This window comes from Emydura macquarii, unplaced genomic scaffold (genome assembly GCF_026122565.2).
Source record: "Emydura macquarii macquarii isolate MOO-44397 ecotype Brisbane River unplaced genomic scaffold, CSIRO-AGI_Emac_v2 contig_1644, whole genome shotgun sequence".
Taxonomy (NCBI): domain Eukaryota; kingdom Metazoa; phylum Chordata; order Testudines; family Chelidae; genus Emydura; species Emydura macquarii.
The window spans coordinates 17,102,755-17,124,162 of record NW_027131781.1 but is presented as its reverse complement, the minus strand read 5'-3'; the positions used below and the strand labels follow the sequence as shown (position 1 = coordinate 17,124,162).

At 40.2% G+C, this 21,408-nt stretch overlaps 1 protein-coding gene across 5 annotated transcripts in view; it reads left to right on the top strand.

Annotated features, from left to right (window-relative positions):
- Window positions 1-21,408, top strand: part of PDE8A (phosphodiesterase 8A) — a 222,922-nt gene that overhangs the window by 166,996 nt on the left and 34,518 nt on the right. For all 5 annotated transcript variants that reach the window (XM_067555750.1, XM_067555748.1, XM_067555751.1 and 2 more), the window contains exons 2-7: window positions 8,405-8,461; window positions 13,261-13,451; window positions 14,651-14,707; window positions 18,990-19,047; window positions 20,741-20,829; window positions 21,087-21,165. In XM_067555750.1, coding sequence (XP_067411851.1) covers window positions 8,435-8,461; window positions 13,261-13,451; window positions 14,651-14,707; window positions 18,990-19,047; window positions 20,741-20,829; window positions 21,087-21,165 — 501 coding nt within the window. In that variant the 5' untranslated portion in view covers window positions 8,405-8,434. The remainder of the gene's footprint in view (window positions 1-8,404; window positions 8,462-13,260; window positions 13,452-14,650; window positions 14,708-18,989; window positions 19,048-20,740; window positions 20,830-21,086; window positions 21,166-21,408) is intronic.

Here is a 21,408-nt window from a genome sequence, read left to right as displayed (position 1 = left end):
AGTGGAGTGAGTCAATCAGCCATGAATCAGGCACAGAATATTTAAAAAGAAGCAAAAAAAACCTTATAATAAATTAGAATGCTTTACATACAGAAGGTGATGTACAAGCATTGACTCATTAAAAACATTACATTGGACTGTCCACAATTTATTAATAAATATCTGTTAAGTAGGCTTCTCAAATAATTTAGGGCTGAATTCTATGACTCCCCCTGAGTATTCCCTCTTGGCATGTTCAATAAAGCTCTCTTTCTGATAAATCTTCCTGTTAGCCATCTGACTTATTGTTAATCAAATACTTGTATGTCTATGTGAGGCCAGAATTTGTCCCTCTGGATATAGACAAAACTAAAAGCGTCTCAGAATTGTACGTAACATTTTAAAAATGGATTAAATAAACAGTGGTGAAAATTAAATCAGGGCTTGTCTACACACGGAAATTAATCTGGACTAAGGTTTGTGTTAAAGTGGATTGACTGTTCCTGATTAACTCAATGTGTGGACACACTTATTCCAGAATAAGAGTGCCTCATTCCAAATTAGCTTGATCCACACTGAGTGTCCACATACATAAGTAATCAGGAATAGTGGTTCAGGAATAACTCCCCCGTATAGGCCCTTACTCTTCAGTTGACTCATTCATCACCCTGCCTACGTTGTCTTTCATGTTGCTTATCAGTAGTATCATAATATGATAAGAATCTATCTAAAATATATGTACCTTAAAGGGAAAAGACATTGAGCCAGATATTCAGCTGATCCTCAGCTATTCAGCTGATCCAAATTGTCATTGGTTTTTTTTATGGAGCAACTTCAACTTAGACCAGATGGGGAACTGGCCAAATTAATATAAATTCTAAATTTTATCAAAGCAAATTGCATTGGGTCAAAAATCTACAATATGAATATTTTTGAGATTCTTTATCATTTGGCTGACACTTTTGTGAAAGATACATGTGAGAAAGATAAGAAATTAAGTGCTGAAATTAACAAATTTGATCTAAATTGAACAGAAGTTTTCTGTAAATTAGTTGCCTCTCAGGGCTTTGTCTTTGGAATTCTGTTAGGAATAACTGACAACATTGATCTTAACTCCTCCAAGAATAGCTGTTACCTTTGCCCTTGAATCTGTTGAGCAAAAGCAAAACAACCTGGGACTTTTTATTCCCTCTCATTCTCTTTCTGGTGAATGCTGTTGCTTCAAAATAACAGAGAATTTATGCATGGGGTCAGATTCTGACCTCATTTACAATGGTGTAAATCCAGAGTAATTTCATTTTAGTCATTGGAGTTACTCTGGATTTATACTGCTGTAAATGAGGTCAGAATCCAGCCAATGCATTGTAAGGCTCCTTTTATGCTAATAAGCACTAATGGTTGTGTTTGAGAACATCTATTTGGGCGTGTAACTTTGACAGATATTTTGTATTGTTATAACAAAAAGATACCCTCATGGACTACAACGCGCATTAGAATGCTGATGTAAGTACTTATCAAAACAAGTACAAAAATATGGGACAAATCTGAGTCTTTTTACACATTCCTTATTGACCCAAAACCCCAATTGAACAAGGAATGTGTAAATGTGCAAATAATTCAGGATATGGCTGGTATGCATAGGTTTCAAAAGGTGAGAAGGCAATGTTATACAGGAAGAAAAATGGATTAAAATCCTGTAGTCAGAAGCTACAGCTGGTCCTGACCATGCAGAACTGCTTGCCTGGGAGTGTTAGCCACAGGGAGTATAATGCCTTTTTCACTTCCAGGTACAATCCATATGCTGGTATGCCCTGTAAAGTATGGATCTTAGCTGTCTTGGGAACTCCATAATATATATACTGTCTTGTCAGTTGAGACTCATGCTAACAGACCCATGATGCTGAACTGTTAGCTGAGCTTTTCCTGGGAGAGCTCTCGACTCTGGAATTCATTTTACCTTCTCAATTTGATAGATTCTGAATCGGTTGATTATCAGGGTGTGATCCGAAATCTGTCTGTTCACTTGTGCTTTTGCCTGATGGGATGGTATATCTAGGCTTACTAGAATGGGTTTTTTAAAAAGCGTAAAAAGAACTTCATGTAAAATAAGTCCAGTTTTTTAATTGAAAAGTCAAAATTTGGAACTTTTGAACAGGCCCTAATGTGTACATCTTAATTTTGGGATTGAGTCTATTTAAATTTAGCTGAAATTAGTCAATTCTTATTTGTTGATTAATAATGTATATATACCCAGGGGCAATATTCAAGAGTATATTTGAAAATTAAATGAGAAAGGTATTTATACAATATGTTAAAATATTGCTTTGTTTTAAAATATTAGAAAAAGGATTAATATTGCTGGCAAGAGACTATTAAGATTATAAAGAAGAAATGTTAGACACGATGAAGACGTTTTAATATTGTAAGTCCACTGACTTAATGTACAGGAAGTGATGGAGTTAGTTGTGGATTGTGGAGGATTCATTTGGCTGAGTACTCTTCTACTCCATAACTCTCTCTGCAGCCAGACCAGCCTTTCTCCTGAATAGGTTGTTTGTAGCAGAGGCAGTAGCCAAGGCCCCGGATACACTGGGCTAGCCCGGGACCTGGATTAAAGACTTCAGAAAATATTTAGAAAATCAGTCTGCAGAAATAATGTGTTTGTTTCTCTTTAACATGAATACTGTGTGGTAGTTAATAGGCAAAAGCATTTTTTTTCCAGCTGACTCTGCCTCTTCTGAGGGTTAGCTCTGCTCTTCAATTAGTAATGGCAGCGGAGGCATTTTAGACTAAGCCAAGATATGAGAAGTCTGGTAAATAGGAAACCTATGGCATGTTGGCACTTTTGATGTGTCCTGCATCCTGACCAAGTAGTATATCACCATAACTAGCTCATGGATTGAGCCTGCCGTTTCTGCTCTTTGTTCTTTACTATAAGTAGTCCATGAGCAAGCTCATATAAGGTTTCTCTCTCCATAGGAATAAAAAAAAAACCCACGAGTAGGTCTGTCCTATAGATTCTGCTCTGGCTGAGTTGTGAAGGATGACTCATAGTAAGAAGAAACCTGAAACATTGTGATGGGTTATGTAAGGTCACTATCTAGTTGGTTGTACTTTAGTCAGAGCAGTCACAGTTGTTTGGACCTGTCTGTTTTAAGCTTATTTACCAAATGTTCACTTATCTCTGAATTCTTTTACCAGCAATTTCAGTGACAGAGCAATTTAGGGTCCAGATCATGCAAACCCTTCGTGGCAAGCATAGCGCTTAGTAAGACACAGAGCCCCCAGTTCCACTCAAGTCAATTGAAAGACTCCCACTGGTTTAATGGGAGTCAGATCATGCACTTATGTCCATTGACTTCAGTTGTGTCTCTTCTTGTGCCCGGCATGCTTGGCTATGCAGTGGGGACAGTCTAATCCATCTAAATGTTTACATAGTCCCCATTACCATAGAATGTGAACACCTAGCGCCACCGGCCTCACAGATTGGGGGAGGGGGTAAAATGTAGGGCCGGATGGAGAGGAAAACCTGCTGCACCTTTGGAAGGATGATGCATAGTCAAAACTCTGCAATATTGGCCCCTCCTCACCCTCCATCCTGGTTGGACCCTAGCTCAAAGCATTTGTGTATATTAAATGCTTAAATTCATAACCAGTTCACCGTGCGTATTCCAAACTCAGCTCGTCACATCCATAGACACTTTGCCTGCTCATGAGATTAGCATGTGGATCCTTAGCAATGTGTGGACAGCTCCAAGGACTGCCAGTAGCCTTATATCTTTGTTCTCCTTAGATGATCTCATAAAAAATGTTTGTCCTTGCCTTGACCCGGCTGTTAGGTGCGTTAGTCATAATTATCAGGATAAAAATGTTCTGAGTGTTCTTTTTAAAGCAGGATGAATGTAAAGGAGGAAATGGCAAAGCATACAGGGTAAAGGTGCACTTGTGCAATTGTTATACATGTAGGGTTGGGAGAATGGGGATTTACAGCTTTAGATGTATTTTAAAAGTTGATTTAATCCGACCAGAAGTCAGAGTTTCTGCTTTAGTGCTGCGTTAAATCCTTGGAGCCGTTACAGTGTCATGTGACACAGTAGTTAACCAAAACTTTGATTCTTGAGACTGCCAGCTGCATAAATAGAGCTGAAATGATTAATCAAGTTATCTGAACAGATTTCAACTGGATTAAGAATTAACCAGACTGCACCAAAATTTTCTAGCTGAGATGCAGAAGAGGAGTTTTCTTCCACCTGGGACAGAAAGTTAACATGTAACAAGATAGTTTATCACATTCAGGCGGTGTGTGTAACTGGAGCTTAGACGTCACGTTGGCCAAAAAAAAAAGTGTTTTGTAGACTCAGCTAATTCCCTGGTGGGCAACTCCTGCTTCTCTTATTCAAGTGACTAGGCAGATAGTCTCAAGAGACTACCTGTGTGAGTAGAGTGAACAGGAATTGGTTCCATGCACGCCCATTTCAAAACTACTGTGAAACAGGGCATAACTGGTCGTGGTTGATAGGGTGTACTTAGGGGAAGCTCTGGTCAGAAATAGCCAGAGCTGTATGCCGAAAACTGCACAGCAACTTCTAACACAATGCTGGCTGTGCCTGTTCCAACCATTGCTATTAGGATCCTGATCCTGCTAAGTGCTAAGCATCTCCTGAGTGAGGCTAGGTTTTTTTAACCTCCCCACAGAAGTCAATGGAAGTTGAGAGTGCTTCTTGGTTCCATGTAGGATCAGACTGTTGATCTTTTAATGCTTCCCTGAGCATTATATTGGCTCACAAACCTATAGAAGAAAGGAGTAAATGAACAAATGAAAGCAATAGCTGACAGCAGTAATTGTATCTTATTCTTTAATATTAGACTTACCACAGGTTCTAATTACCTGTAATCCTTACAGCTCAGAGCCATTGTTAGTTAAAACTGAAAACACCTTCTGCCTTCCGCTGGCAAATTGTGTGAACAAAAACAAATATTTGAAAATGTAATGTAAAGTGTGGTTATGGTCAGAAGAGTGACTGTAAAAATGGCATCTCATACTCTATAGATATTCTCGCTTTATGTCCTCCAGGCATAGCTGTTGACTTTACTCATTAAAACCAAGTTGTTATTAGTGTTAACACCACAAAGCCAATAAAGCTATGGCAGAGAAAGCTGAATTTGCATCTGCCTCATGCATCTCAACTAAATTACCAGCAAAATCTATGACTGGTAATGAGGTGAGAGGCAGAACAAAGCAAGCTTGATTTTTCACATCCCATGAATAGAGCCCTGTAAAACCGCAGATATCTGCTTTATAGCTGCGGACCATTTTTTTGCAGATGATGGATCAGATGCGGATCTCAAAGGCAGGGAATCAGCTGTCTGCAGCTCATAGCCTTTGGGATGCGGGGGTGGGGCTAGCTGCCCATCAGCTGTTCAGTGGGGGCCCCAGGGGCTGGCCGCCAATCAGCTGTTCAGTGTGCCCTGCAGATGGCCGATCAGCTGTTGGCTCTTCCTCTCCTTCCCCCCCAACCACTGATCAGCTGTTCAGCAGCTGCTTGGAGGGGCTGGCCCCTGTACAGCTGATTGGGGGCCCCAGAACTGTGGGTACGGATGCCACAGAAGACAGAGACTGCGGGTGGTGAGTCAGATGTAAATTGATTCTCGCGGATGCGGATCCACATTTTTGTATCCGTGCAGGGCTCTATGCATGAAGAATTTTCAGTGTTGACAATGAGAAGAATCACCTTTGGGGAGTGCTTAACCTGAACCAAATCTGATCTGGAAGTTATTGAGAAAGTAAATCTGAAACCCTCTCCATGTTGATTTTACAGTCACTGTTAGAGCTGTTTAATAACAAAGGCCTAAACTGTTCCTGTTTTGTTTTCTCAGGTGTTACACTGGCATTTTCCTCGCCTCATATTTCTCTCTCATTTAAAGTTATATTGGTGCTTTCCAAATTGATAAATAAATAAAAGCTCACATGAAGAGCCTTAAGGGCTGCGCAATGGAGCAGTAAGGTCATAGAAGGAAAAGAGCATGTAATTTGAAAAGGTTTTTATGTGGTATATGGGATGTAATGATGGTTCTTTAAAATGACTTATTCTAGAATTCTAGACTGCAAAGGATTAAATCTGATTTTAAAGTCTGGTTTGACTCTGAAAAAACAACAATGTAAAAATGCCACCTTGTACTCAGCAGATCTGTTCCTTTCATGCCTGTGCTGCCGAGTCCTCTTTGTTTACTACACTGCCAAAAATAAGTTTCTTCTGCTTTTTTACCTCAGTTCGCCTTGCAGCACCCGCACAGCTAAGAGAGAACCAGCTGGATTCCAGTTCTCCTTTCACATCAAGAGAAGTCTTTACTACTGTACTTGCTTATGTTCTCTCTCTCAGGGTCCATCTACACTGCCAAAAAAACCCACTGCCACAGTGAGTCTCAGAGCCTGGGTTAACTGTCTTGGGCTGGCACTGCAGAGCTAAAAATAGTAATGTGGACCTTTGCACTCAGGCTGGAGCATGGGCTCTGAAACCTGGCCGGGGGAGGGCAGGGTCTTGCAGACCAGGCTCCAGCCTGAGCCAGAACATCTACACTGCTGTTTTTAGTCCCTCACTGAGAGCCTGAGTCACTTCACCCAGGCTCTGAGACTTGTTGCCACTCTTTTTTGTTTTTGCTGCATAGATACACCCTCAGAGACCAAAAATACAAAAGGCCAGATTTTTAAAGGTATCCAGGCCCCTAAGGATGCAGATAGGTGCCTGGTGGGATTTTCAGAAGTGCCTACCCTGCTTAGGCACCTAGCTGCATCTTTAGGTGCCTGGATACCTTTGAAAATCTTGCCCAAACCACTTAAGGACCATTCCATTTACTCCTGTTCAGATCTTCAGGCAAATCAATGCCTAATAGTCAATGTCATCAAAGATGGTTAGTTGAGAGAGCTCGTAATAGCAACATACTCACCTGATCATCATTGTTACTTGTAATGGTGCAAGAGAAGGAAAGATCCCAGCTTGACTCCCAGATCCCAAGCTAAACTGGCACTTAGAAAAATACTCTTTTCATGTACAATCCGAGCACATTCGATGTGGAAATCACTGACGCGCAGTAAACCTGGCACACCACAATGGCATTTTACAATCACTTTTCAGAGCAGAAGCGCATTTGAAATATACATGCCTTTAAAGACAGATATTGGAATTCTACAATCATCAGTTTATGAGGGCTCTCGTGGTCTGTACTAACGTGGCCTTGTGGAATAATGTGTCAGAGCATACTTTGGGAAATGAAGTGTGCGTGTTTATTTGTACAGCTTTCAAGCACTCATCATTATGTAGTGAAATTCACTACTGATAGGGTTGCTAAAGCAGAGTGTGATGGGGCACCTAACTCACTGCTAGCCTGGGCATCTCCTCCTGGCTGCTCTGGGGATTAGCTCATCAAGTTGACGCCCATTCCCACAGTCGCATGCAGTCACACCGTCTGTCAGGTCTGCAGCTCCTCTTTTGTCCCAGGAACTGCAGTGTCCTCTTCGTGACTCAGCCCTCCAGCTAGGTCACTCAGCGTTTTCCCCCTTTCTGGGGTACATCAAAGTCTTTCCTTCAGCAGCCCTAAGCACTTTTCCCATTCACTGTCTCAGGTGCCACTCCTTCGATGGCTGATAGGGGAACCTGGGCCCACCCTCTACTCCAGGTTCCGGTCCAGAGACCCTCCACCCAGCAGTTCTGGCCTTTACACTCCCACCCTTCACTGCTGCTTCCCAGGACTGCTTCCAAGTACTCATAGTACCCCCTGGAGGGGATACAACCTCCGAACCCTCTTCCCGGGGGGGGAAACACGACTCTGCTCTTTCCCAGCAGCCCTTGTCTGTTGCCAGCTTCCTGGTTTTATAAGTCCTGCCTTTTCCTGCCCAGATGAGCCTGCTTTCAATCAATTCCCTGCTCTCTGGCTCCCCTGCCAGTGCAGCCTGTTGAGTTAATTGGCCTGCCTGACCATCTTAACCCCTTTCAGTCCCATATGGGGTGGACACCCCATCACACAGAGTTACATACTTTTACCTTTCTTTTGTGAATTAAATGTTTATTTACATTTTTAAAAGAACACTATTTCTAAACATTTGCTTGTATTGTGGAACCACTATTGTGATACTGAGAGTACAGAAAAATAATGAGCAAACTAGCATACTCACATGACTAATACATTGCTTTATGTCTGAAGTAACAATAAGAAAGTGACTGTGCTTGTTGATTTGTAACCTTGTTGTTGTTGTACTGAATAGAAATTTCTAAAAGCAACACAAAACCCTTATAGACAGAGAGGCTTATAATGATAGCAATACATTTGTGACCAGTGGTATATAAGAGATATCCTCTTTAAGAGAACTGATTTTCCTTCCTCCATGAGCGGGTATATATATTTTATAAAATTCTCTTCTTGTTTGTAGGCAGCAGTGACAGATGTGCAGTTTGGCCCTATGAGACTCCACCAAGATCAACTTCAGGTAACACTTTAGGAAATACTGCATTAAGGTGAAGTTTCATGGTTATCACATGGTATTTGTCCTATAATTTACAGTAAGCACATTTACGTTCAAATACATATTTCACAGCTCAAGCTAAAGGTGAAATTTTCAGCAGGGCAATGTTTGTGATTGGATCCATTTTGTGTACACAGCCCTCCCCAGGCATTTTGGCATGCCAGGTGACAAGCATGTTATGTAACAGATACAGCACTCTGTAAATTTCCCCATCCTAAAATAAATCCCACCCTATTTCCAGCCTCCTCTCCCTTCTCACCTGCATCTCTCAACTCATTGAATATTCCATCTACACTATTTCTCCTAGTTTGTGTGCTCTACTTCCATTTGTATTCCAGTCCAATCTGGTTCCCACCCACTACACTTCACTCTACTCAAACTGCTCTGAACAAGGTTGCTCTTTAATGATCCAAATGGACAACCTCAGATCTTCTACTCCATACTCATCTTCTTTCAGCTGCCTTTGACACTGTTGACCATAGCCTCTTCTTGAAGTCTCATCCTATCTCAGCTCATGCAACTCCAACCTCTCTTGGTTCTCCCCCTACATCTCTGATTGTTCCACCATCACCTCTCTTGGTGAATCCACCTCTTCACCCTCTCACCTTTTCCATAGGTATCCCATAGGGGTCCATTGATGTCAAACTCATCTTCTCCCTCTATACTGTATCTCTAAGTAATATTATCCATTCACATGGTATCTAATACTGTCTTTCTGACAGATTCATATAACTACAGTAGAACCTCAATGTTAAGAGCACCTCAGGAATGGAGATTGTTTGTAACTCTGAAATGTTCGTAACTCTGAGCAAAATGCTATATTTGTTCTTTCAAAAGCTTAAAACAGAACATTGACTTAATACGGTTTTGAAACTTTGCAGAAAAAGAATGCTGCTTTTAACCATCTTAATTTAAATGAAACAAATACAGAAAGTTTCCTTATGTTGTCTAATCTTTTTTTATCTTTCTCTTTATATTTTTAGTAGTTTACGTTTAACACAGTACTGTACTGTATTTTCTTTTTTCTTTTTTTTGTCTCTGCTGCTGCCTGATTGTACTTCCAGTTCCAAATGTGATGTGTGGTTGACAAGTCAATTCGTAACTCTGGTGTTCATAACTCTGAGGTTCTACTGTATCTTTTCATTCCTGATTTCCCTCTCTCCTGTCTTTCTGACATCTCCTCCTGGATGTCTTGCTGTCAGCTCACACATAATAATAGGGCCAAGACTGAACTCCTTGTCTTCCCAAATCCTCCCCACTGCTTACTTTCTCTGTCACCATTGACAACACCACAATTCTCCTTGTAACTCAGGCCTATAACCTGGTGTCATCCTCAACTTCACTACCTCTCTTACTGCACAGGTTCATTCACAGATTCATTAATGGATTGTAAGGCCAGAAGGGACTACTGTGATCATCTAGTCTGACCTCCTCCATAACACAGGCCTCTTATAGGACTTCCCTGTATTAATTCCTCTTTGAACTAGATCATCTCTTTTAGGCGAAAAAAAAATCCAATCTCAATTTTAAAAATTTCCAGTGATGGACAACCCACCACAGCCCTTGGTTAATTATCGTTACTTTAAAAATGTACACCTTATTTCAAAGCTGAATTTGTCTAGCTTCAATTTACAGCCATTAGATCCTGTTATATTTTTATCTTCTAGACTGAAGAGCCCTCCATTTTCAAATTTCTGTTCCCCATGTAGATACTTATACACTGTGATCAAGTCGCCCCTTAACTGTATCTTGGATAAGCTAAATGGATTGAGTTCCTTGAGCCTTTCACTGTAAGTCATGTTGTCCCATCCTTTAATCATTGCCATGGCTCTTCTCTTAAACTTTCCAATATTTCTTGAACTATGACACCAGAACTGGACACATTATTTCAGTAGTGGTCGCACCAGTGCCAAATATAACCTCTCTACTTCTACTCGATATTCTCCTGTTTTTATACATCCAAGGGATCACAATAGCCCTTTTGGCCATGGTGTTGCAATGGGAGCTGACATTCAACTGATTATCCATCATGACCCCCCCAGTCTTTTTCAGACTTACCACTTCCCAGGATAGAATCCCCCATCCTGTAAGTATTACGTGCATTCTTAGTTCCTAGATGTATACATTTACATTTAGCTGTATTAAAACATATATTGTTTGCTTGTGTCCCACTTACCAAGTGATCTGATCCAGTTTGCTCGGTATCAGTGATCTGTCCTCTTCATTATTCTCTACCCCCTCAATCTTTGTGTTATCAGCAAACTTTATCGTTAATGATGTTATAGTTTCTTCCAGGGTCAATGTTAAAAATGTTAAATAGTGTGGAGCCAAGAACTGCTTCCTTCTCTCTAGAAATACACACACTTGATAGATTCCCCATTTACGATTACATTTTGAAATCTATCAGTTAGCTAGTTTTTAATTCATTTAATGTGTCATGTTGATTTTGTATCCTCCTAGTTTCTTAATTAAAATGTCGTGTGGTACGAAGTCAAATGCCTTACAGAAGTCCAAGTATATTACATCAACACGATTACCTTTATCAATCCAATTTATAATCTCACCCCAAAAAAAAAGATATTAAGTTAGTTTGACATGATCTGTTTTCCATAAACCCATGCTAATTGGCAATAATTATATTACCCTCCTTTAATTCTTTATTAATCAAGTCCTGTATCAGCTGTTCTATTATTTTGCTCAGGATCAATGTCTGGCTGACAGGCCTACTACCCAGGTCGTCCCATTTACCTCTTTTAAATATTGGCACTACATTAGCTTTCTTTCAGTCCCCTGGAACTTCCCCACTTTTCCAAGCCTTATTGAAAATCTGCATTAATGGTCCATAGAGCTCTTCAGCTATCTCTTTTAAAACACTTGGATGCAAGTTAGCTGGACCTGCAGATTTTAAAATATCTAATGTTCAGTAACGGCTGTTTAACATCCTCCCTAGTTACTGTTGGACTGGAGAGTTTTCATCATTATGTGACATGAATACACATCCTGCTTTTTCCCCAAATAAGGACAAAAATATTTCTTGTACATGTCTGCCTTTGCTGCATTATTATTGATAATTTTACCATTTCCATTTAGTAATGGTTCAATAAATCAAGCCTGATAATACCTATGGGAGGTAGCTAAGTAGTAGTATCCCCATTTTACAGATGGTGATGCTGAGGTACAGAGAGTTTAAACAACTTCTTCAAATCTGTGGCAGAGCCAGGAATACAACCCAGATCTGCTGACTGCTATTCTGTGCTTTTGCTACAAAATGATCCTTCCTATCTTAAGGTTGTTATAAATTAACTTCACTAAATATAGCCCAAACTATGACATGTTTTTATGAAAAGTTTAGCATAAACTACTATTCGTTGCTATAAAAGGAATCTGAGCTAAATGAACACAGAGTCCTTTACTCTTACAAAAATATGCACTACATGTAAATGTTAAGATTTATTGGTAGACATTCCACCAACCTTGTCCAAAGTGTAACCACCACTGGAATTCTTAAAATGTCCCAGAAGTATAAAGTTCAGCAGGATGTGGTGTGAGTTACAGACACTATACGTTATTATTTGACCAGAGTATACATATCTTACTTTAGTTTGATTAAAATACTGAAAGTTTGGTGTTGTGTGACAATTGCCAAATTCTGAAAGTAACTTTATTGCCCCCCTTTCAAAAATGGACACACACAGTTTTATCAGCAAAAGCAGCATTAATATAGGTCCATATTCTGTCTGCAAACAGCCCAAAGAAAGCCTCTTTCGCATTCCCTACATAGTGTCATCTTGAGCCAAAGCCTGTTAAAGTCAATGGGAATTTTCCTATAGACTTTAATGACCTTTGGATCCAGCTCTTTTCAATATCTATAGCCACCTTCTTTTATGGTTCTGTGAACACCATACAAACATGAAGGAATTAACTCCCTTTCCCGCCCATGAAGTGGGTAAGCATTATTGTCCCTATTTAAAAGGAAAAGAAACTGAAGCAGAGACACTAAACTTGCCAAAAGTTACAGTGTGAGTTTGCGACCAAGCCAGATCCCAGAATTCCTGACTCTCTGATTTTTATTTCAACCACAGCACCCTCCCTCTGGAATAAATTGTATGTTAGTCTCTGCATAGGAGTCATAGCTAGGGCAAGCTGCATGCGAAGGAATGCTGCCCATGACCTCAGAACCCCATGAGCTCACCTGGATGTGCTTGCCCAGGGCTCGCAGAGTTCTTGCAGAATAAGCTATTCACAGTATTTCAGGGGAGTCAGGATGAGATGGAAGGGAAGGCACGGCACATTTTCCATCATGCCACTGCAGTATCTGTGCAGATTTTCACACCGATTATTTGCTATGTGATTCCAGCAGTGTGAGCAAGTGGACATCCTGTACTAAGGCCCAGTCCAGCAAAGCCCTTAAGCATGTGCCTGGGACTGCTTACATGCTTACAGTTGACACCTGTTTTTAAGTGCTTTGCTGGAACGGGGTCAAAGCAAGCAGAATAAATGGAAGTTACTTGTATATCTGTAAAAGTGAATATGACAAACCATACTCTTATTGTTATCACACACGTATTCTTGCTTTAATAGTGTTTCTGTTAAAAATATTCCTTGGCTGTATCAAATACAGTCTTATTAAATACTGTATGTAAATCTTGTAAGTGGACTTCACTAAAGTTTTCATAAAGTGGCTTAGGTCTTGTAGCAATAGCAACTTATACAGTATATTTAAAGATCTTTTAAGCATTATTGACTCTATTTCTTTGACCCAGGTACTTTTAGTGTTTGCCAAAGAAGATAACCAGAGTAACGGGTTCTGTTGGGCCTGTGAGAAGGCTGGGTTTCGGTGTAATATTGCCAGGACACCCGAATCGGCACTAGAATGTTTTCTGGATAAACAGCATGAAATTATCATTATTGACCATAGACATTCCAGATATTTTGATGCAGAAGCTCTATGCAGGTAAGTTCCTTAACAAAGGAATTTTAAAAATAGTATTTTTATTATAAAAGAACAGATGGAAAAGCTCAGAATGTGATTATAGCCAGGAAGAATGTATGATTTTTATAGTGAATCTGTCACCACTAATTTGCTGTTTATATATTAGCTTTTTGTTAAAATCCAGAAATGTGCGAAAAGCAATGAGACCTGAGGCATAATTGCAGTTGTTTTGTGGTTTGCAAAGCACTAACTGAGATTTTATTGCCAAAGTGAGGCATGGTAGCATTTCAAAAGCTTAGGCCCACAATTGCACGCCTAATTTGCACACAGAAATTTGGGAATTCCATACATAAATTCATTTAATTAGCCATTCGTATGCTCAATTGCTTGAAATTTCCCATGCAGTCACAGGAATCACATGTGCAAATGAGGTAACATTTTGTGTGCACAACAGTGTTTGTAAATCTGGTCTGAAATATGTAATCTTTCTCAAAAGCCTGGTATTACAAATCTACTCCAAAATAACTCCCACAAACTACTATAGCACATGAGTAAGGGGGAAAATATTCTTTCATATCTCTATGAGGACTTAAAATGCAGCAGTGCCTTGTTTCACTGACTTGCTAGTGAAATACTCCTGGGAGCATGACTAGACTAAATAACTGATGTGTGTAGGGGTGCTGGGTCAGAGTACTAACTTGTGAGTGTGGTGGGGTCAAGGCACTGGGACAAAGGCTTTACTCCTTGTTAAAATAAAAGAATGAGTTTAAGATCAGTCAGGAGTTGTCAGGAGAGCATTGGTGTTCCCCTTGTAAAATCTTTACCACTCAATCCCTGAGCAGAGTCAAATGCTCATTAGCTGATGGAGGACAAGTCTAAAAAGTGCATAACTGCTTAAGAGAATGGGTTGTTTTGGAAAGAAGCATGGTGACTGTAGCGTCGATATGGGCTTCATGTCATTTGTGAGGGGAAGATGTTTGCTATTCTCTCACCGGGATTAGCTAAAATCCAGACTAATCTACAATTTGTATGTTGTTTTTTCCACTGACACTCATAAACAGCTAAAGCGAGGCTCCTTTCATAATTACCAGACAAGGTTGGGACTCAGTTTTTGGTTGTTTAGAAATGAGCATTTAAGAAGGGATTTTATAAGGGCAGGGCAGGATTTACTAAAAGTGAACAACAGAAATATTAAGTGATCTTGTTTTCTTTATTTTAAGGTCTATCAGAACAACTAAGCCCTCAGAAAATACAGTCATAATTGGTGTAGTACGAAGGTAAATTGCAAATATCTTTATTTTCCAATGTAAACAATCAAATTAATGTGAATCTAGTCATTGCAAAGGCAAATACTAGAATAATAGCTCCAGATCAGAACACTTTATTGTGTTGGTGACATTGTACTTTTACTGTGTGCTGTGTTCACCATCCTCTGCTGTAGGGGAGGTGTAGGCTTGCCTTTTGATTTCTGCATCGCACCAGATATTATTTCCCCCATCACTGAAGCTTTTAAGAACATGGTTTGACCAAAAAACGTAGCACTGTGTGCCAAGCTGTGAAACCTCTTCAAGGCTGAATGTTTTAGCACCCATGGAAGCCCCTCCTTGAAGTTGTCAGGATCCCTGGAGGCAGACCTGCACGGTAGGCCTGTCACCTCTCATCCCTTCTCCACCCCTCTTTGAGTGGATCCTTTGTTTACTGCTGTCTAGGGAGACCATTTGTCCCAGTTTACCAGGATTGTCCCTACGAGGTACTGTCCTACTAGTCTTGCTTGTTCTCCTGAAACTAGTTTTGTTGTTTCAGTGAAATCATCTGGATGGGTTGTCCAACCACCTTTACCCACCCCCTGTTCTGGTCTCTTCAACTCCTCTCTCCGCCAGGGATCCAGCTCTGTTAATATTCCTTACCTTCCTGGTAATCAGAAACCTTCAAATCAGACTCAACAGCTGCCTCTGTCCTGGACTAATGATTCACCTCCTACTCAGACAGTCTTGATCTTGGCTACCTCCTCCTCCTTTTTCTCTTGTTCGATTCTGCTGCACAGAGTTTGGAGTACAATCTTGGCAGAAAGAAGCAGTGGCCAAAAGAAAAATAAGCTGGCCGGTGGCACTTTTCGGCCTGGGCAAAGAGAGCTGCTGGAAAGTTTTATGAGTGTGACAACTAGGTCACATCCACAGCCATGGCAGCCCTTAAAGCTGGATTGTCTTTTATGAGAGTAATTTAAAGGGGGGAAAAAGAAAGAAAAAGGCAGGGAGAGGAAACAGGGGCTCAAGAGCTCCTGGCCCTTCACCAAAGACAGAAAAATATGGCACTCTCATGGTACTGGAGCCCAGCTGTTCATTTATTTATTTTTTTAAAGGTAGGACCACTTTGAACCTGGCTTACTAAATCACAGCCATATTAGGAAGTTACTCAAGAGGTTTTTCTTCCATTACTTTTTCCTTTTCTTCTTAAAAATGTTCACACTGTGAACGCTGTGATAAGGATCAATGCCCTTCAGGAGGAGGAGATCTCATTAACTTGAGCTCTCCAGCCTTTTAGACCACTCAGTGTCCCAACCTGGTGTAAAGCTAAGAAATAAATGTGCATTGCACTGGGGATGTGTCTACAGTTCAGCAGGAGTGTAGGAGTGTGACTGCAGCTCACGTGGGCAAACTCCTATTAGCTTTAGTCTAGGGAGCGCAGTTAAAAATAGAAGGGATGATGTGGCAGCATGGACCCTGGCACATGGGCTAGCAATGCAAATACATACCCAGGGTGCTGGGCAGGCTTATATAGACCACACTATGCTGCCGCGTCTTCACTGCTGTTTTTAGCCATGCGATTTAGATTAAAGCTGGCAGGGGTATGCCTACCCAAACTGCAGCATACCTCCCGTTGCGGCGTAGACATGCCATGGGACTGATTTTCTGCTGAATAGTACGTTGCTTGGCTACGTCTTCACTGACCAAAAATAAAGGTGTTTTTTTCTACCATGGGATCACTACCACACATTAGCCATCCCACTGTGAGAACATAGTGGAGACAAGGCACTGTAGTTTTATCACAAGGTGAAAAAGTGAGCCAACCACAGGCAGGAGGTATAGTGCTGACCTTGCCTAGCAACCTCATGGTACACACAAGTGTCTTGTGTCCATTTAGCATTTTACAGGGAGATAACGATCACGTGTCAATTATCTTACTGTAGAAAAAGCACTTTTGTGTCAGTGAAGACAAAGCCCAAGTTAGCTAACACTTGGAGAGCTTCTTCTGTTGTGCATAGGATCACTTCTCTCAAAGCAAGCTCCAACAGTTCATTTAGTTTTCTTGTCCGTACCTTACTCTTATTTCTTTGCACTCCTGGGAGGCAGCATTATCAAGTTGTTAGAACAGGAAACTCAGAGATTCTAAGGCTAAAAGGACCTTTGTGATCATCTAGTCTGACCTCCTGTATAGCACAGACCATCGAGCTTCCCCAAAATTGTTCTTAAACCAGATCTTTTAGAAAAACATCCAATCCTGATTTTAAAATCGTCAGAGGTGGAGAATCCACCATGATCTTTGGTAAATTGTTCCAGTTGTGATTTACTCTCATCGTTAAAAATGTGTGCCTTATTTCCAGTCTGAATTTGTCTGGCTTCAATTTCCAGCTATTGGATCGTGTTATACGTTTCGCTGCTAGATTGAAGAGCCCATTATTAAATATTTGTTCCCACTGTAGATATGTATAGACTGTAATCAAGTCACCCCTTAACCTTCTCTTTGTTAAACTAAATAGATTAAGCTCCATGAATCTATCACTATAAGGCCTGTTTTCTAATCTTTCAATTATTCCTGTGGCTCTTCTCTGAACCCTCTCTAACATATCAACACCCTTCTTGAATTGTGAGCAACAGAACTGGACACCGTATTCCAGCAGTGGTCTCACTGGGGGATAAGATATCTAGATTCTGTTCTTAGATCTGCCACTGACTCTCTGTCTGACCTTGAAAAGGTCCCTTAATTTAGTGGTGCCTCAGTTTCCCCGTCTATAAAATAGAGATAATCATATCCACTTATGTGGAGTGCCCTGCAGTTTTCAAATTAGAGGACCTATTTCATAGAATCATAGAGTTAGAAGGGAGCTCAGGAGGTCATCTAGTCCAACCCCCTGCTCAAAGCAGGACTAACCTCAGCTAAATCATTCCAGCCACAGCTTAAAACCTCTAAAGATGGAGATTCCACCACCTCCCTAGGTAACCCATTCCAGTGCTTCACCACCCTCCTAGTGAAAAACTTTTTCCTAATGTCCAACCTAGACCTCCCACACTGCAACTTGAGACCATTGCTCCTTGTTCTGTCATCTGCCACAACTGAGAACAGCCTTGCTCCATCCTCCCTGGAACCCCCTTTCAGGTAGGCTGCTATCAAATCCCCCCTCATTCCTCTCTTCTGCAGACTAAACAAGCCTAGTTCCCTCAGCCTCTCCTCATAAGTCCTGTGCTCCAGCCCCCTAATCATTTTTGATGCCCTCTGCTGGACTATCTCTAACTTCTCCACATCCTTGTTGTAGTGGGGGGCCCAAAACTGGACACAATACTCCAAATGCGGCCTCACCAATGCCGAATAGAGGGAAATAATCACTTTCCGTGATCTGCTGGCAATGCTCCTACTACTGCAGCCCAATATGCTATTAGCCTTCTTGGCAACCAGGGCACACTGCTGACTCATATCCAGCTTCTTGTCCACTGTTACCCCCAGGTCCTTTTCTGCAGAACTGCTGCCTAGCTTGTCGGTCCCCAGTCTGTAGCTGTTCATGGGATTCTTCCGTCCTAAGTGCAGGACTCTGCACTTGTCCTTGTTGAACAAGTTTAAATGCAAGCTATTACATCATCAGCTTCACCAGCTTCCATTACATCTGATACACTTTTTAACCAAACCTAAAACACTTGCCATTCCTCAACTTCTCCACCTCAAGATATACACATATATTTTTTAAAATCTTGAAAGATTATATGGCCAAGATTTTCAAAAGTGATGAGTGATTTTGGTGCCTTGTTTTATGGGTGTCCAACTTGTCACACCTTAAAGAGTCCGGATTTTCAGAAAGTGCTGAGCACCCAATTTTGGAAAACCGGGCCCTACTGAGATGTCTCAAGTTAGACATCCAAGATTTGAGGCACCCAGAATCACTAATCACTTCATATCTTGGCTACATCAACTTTCAGGTTCACCATATTTTCCATTAACCAAGGGTAGCAACAACAGTGAAGAGTCCAGTATAGAAAAAAATGTGAAATGGAATAGTCAAGCAATTTCTTAATTGTCTATTTGCTTTAAGCATTGATTTTGTATTGCAAAAAAGTTAGGGAAAGTACTTGAAAATGGAAAAGATAATTTTGACGAAACATTTACTGAAAATTCAACTTAACATTCAAGACATTTACCAAAGCAGAAGAAGTGTACAAGATTTACAATAATGAAACTAATGTTTGGCTAGGCAGCATGTGTTAGGCCCCAATCCTGCTAAGGATTCCTTTGTGGGATTAGGCCTGAATCAGCAATAGAGGTGTTTCTGACTTTGTCATTCTTTTCTAAAAGACATGGTGATCGTGAGGAGTCATCAATATTGCCACTGATTTCGGCTGGCTTCACAAGGGTACGTACGTATTGTCATCCCCTGGATTGTTCTGTAGTGTGTGAACTAAGACGTAGTATGAGAAGATATGTTGGGAGTTGGTTTTCAGTTGTCCGGTTTGTCAGTAGTCCAGTCTGTAAATCCTCACCTTCTGAAGTCCATTGTTATGTATTTTCTCCTTCTGAGCTAGCATACCCCAATGGGAACAGAAACACGATCACTGAAGATATCATCCTAATTATCCCAGGCTCTATGTATACTTATTTTACAAGAAATTTAAAAGCATTAAACTTCATTTTGAAAGTGTACATATGGGCAAGATTGACCCATTAGTCGCCAGACTGTAGCAGAGCAGAGAAATAGCTTGTAGTGAACAATAGAATGTCCTATGGGAAATTAAGCTATCAAATACAAATTCTCACCTGTAAACAGGATTCAGACATTATCAGGTGCTATTATTTATTGTTTAGAGTCATCTGAAATGCATTACTCTGATTTTGTTCCCTGGGAACTATCCCAATTAAGGAGGCATGGTGCTTATTAGTGCATCATTTAAGTGGATTCTTCAGTACATTTAGCTGACAATGGAACAAAAAGTGCATGAATTATAGTGAGACGCCTGGTGCATATTCACCAGTTTCTGTACTGCCCCATCATAGCACATTTGCACTTCCCCTGCTTATTTGTAGTAAGACCCCAGTGCTGCAAATGCTCAAGGGTGGGAGTAACATACATGAGTAGTTCCAGTGACTTCAGTGGGACTACTCACATGGGTAAAGTTATGCAGAGTGCTTAAGTATTTGCAGGATTAGGGTCTTGACAGCCGTTGCATTATCTTTTTAGGGCCCATTCCTGCAACTGAAGTCCATGGCACATTAGCATGAATAAGATCCTAAGGGCTTGTCTGCACTAGGAAGTTGTTTCTGATTAAGGTAGGGGATGTATTTGAAGTGCAACAGCTGTTCCTGAATAATTCCATGCATGGACAGGTTTATTCTGGAATAAGAGTTCCTTGTGCCTGTTTAGTTTAACCCACTCTGGTTAGTTAAATAGGTACATGGCACTCTTATTACAGAATATGTGCCACCCATGGAGTTATTCGGGAACAGTTAATCAGGAACAGCTCCATGTGTAGACAAACCCTTTGCCCAGACACATAGAGGGTCTGAATCAAAGCCCACCAAAGTCAATGGGAGTCTTTCTGTAGACTTCATTAGGTTTTGTATCAGGCACAAAATGAATACCACACTTGACAAGGGGTCATATTTTTTCATGTGACAATCAAAAAAGCATTGTTTGTTTCTATCCATGAAATTATGACCTAGAAAACTGAAAACCATGTAAAATTAGTGTTAAAATTTCACTTCTTTGATTAACAATATGACTTTTAATTGCTGTTTAAACTAAACAGCATGAAGATTAATAATTTTAACAGAAATTATTTTGATCTTATTTATTGACTTTATTAATAATCACATTGACACAACATGCTGGTTTTATCTTGTTGTCACACTTTATTTTCTATTGCTTTTTTCAAAATGCAACACCTGGAGGAAATGCACCAGCCTGCTGAAGCTTCTAGAGCTCTTTACATGGGAATATGTTCATTTTATGCATCTCTGCTGTAATTCGGAATTTCGTTTTTCTTTAAAACAGCATATCTTTATTAACAGAAAAGTCAACTACTAAAATATTTCTAACTTTTAATTTACAGAGATATGTAGAAAATTCCAATATCATGGCCTGTTACAATGAGCTTATTCAGCTGGAATTTGGAGAAGTGCGGGCACAATTTAAACTAAGGTAATTTTACCAAATTCAGGAAAATATCAATAACAAAAAAGGGCCAAATTTATCCTCATCCAAAAAAAAAATATTCTTTCTGTATGGACGCTCATTATAGAAAGTTAGTTAGCTAAAGAAGTATGTCCCTATTAATCCTTAATGCAAAAACTCCTGCCAGACTTTGTGGTTTATTTCTGTTGTGTGATATTTTATGATTATATCCTTTGAGACATGTAAAATAAATTTAATCCATTGGTTTGTTTTCTGTCTACAAGGGCTTGTAATTCAATATTTACAGCACTTGAGAAAAGTCAAGAAGCCATTGAGATCACAAGTGAAGACCATGTAATACAGGTTTGTTTTAGTTATTTTTATAAGCATAAAATATTGTTCTGTGGGCTCACTACATTTTATTTCCTCCACGGTTATATTTACCCTTTCTTTAAAAATGTTTCAATCATCTGACCTAAAAATTCTGAACAGATGAGACAAATTCAGCTCTCGTGTAGAATTTCCTCAATTTAAAATATCCTATATAAACCAAGTACATTTTAAAAAATAAGTAATCTTTGGGGCTATGCTGTAGATCTGGCCCTC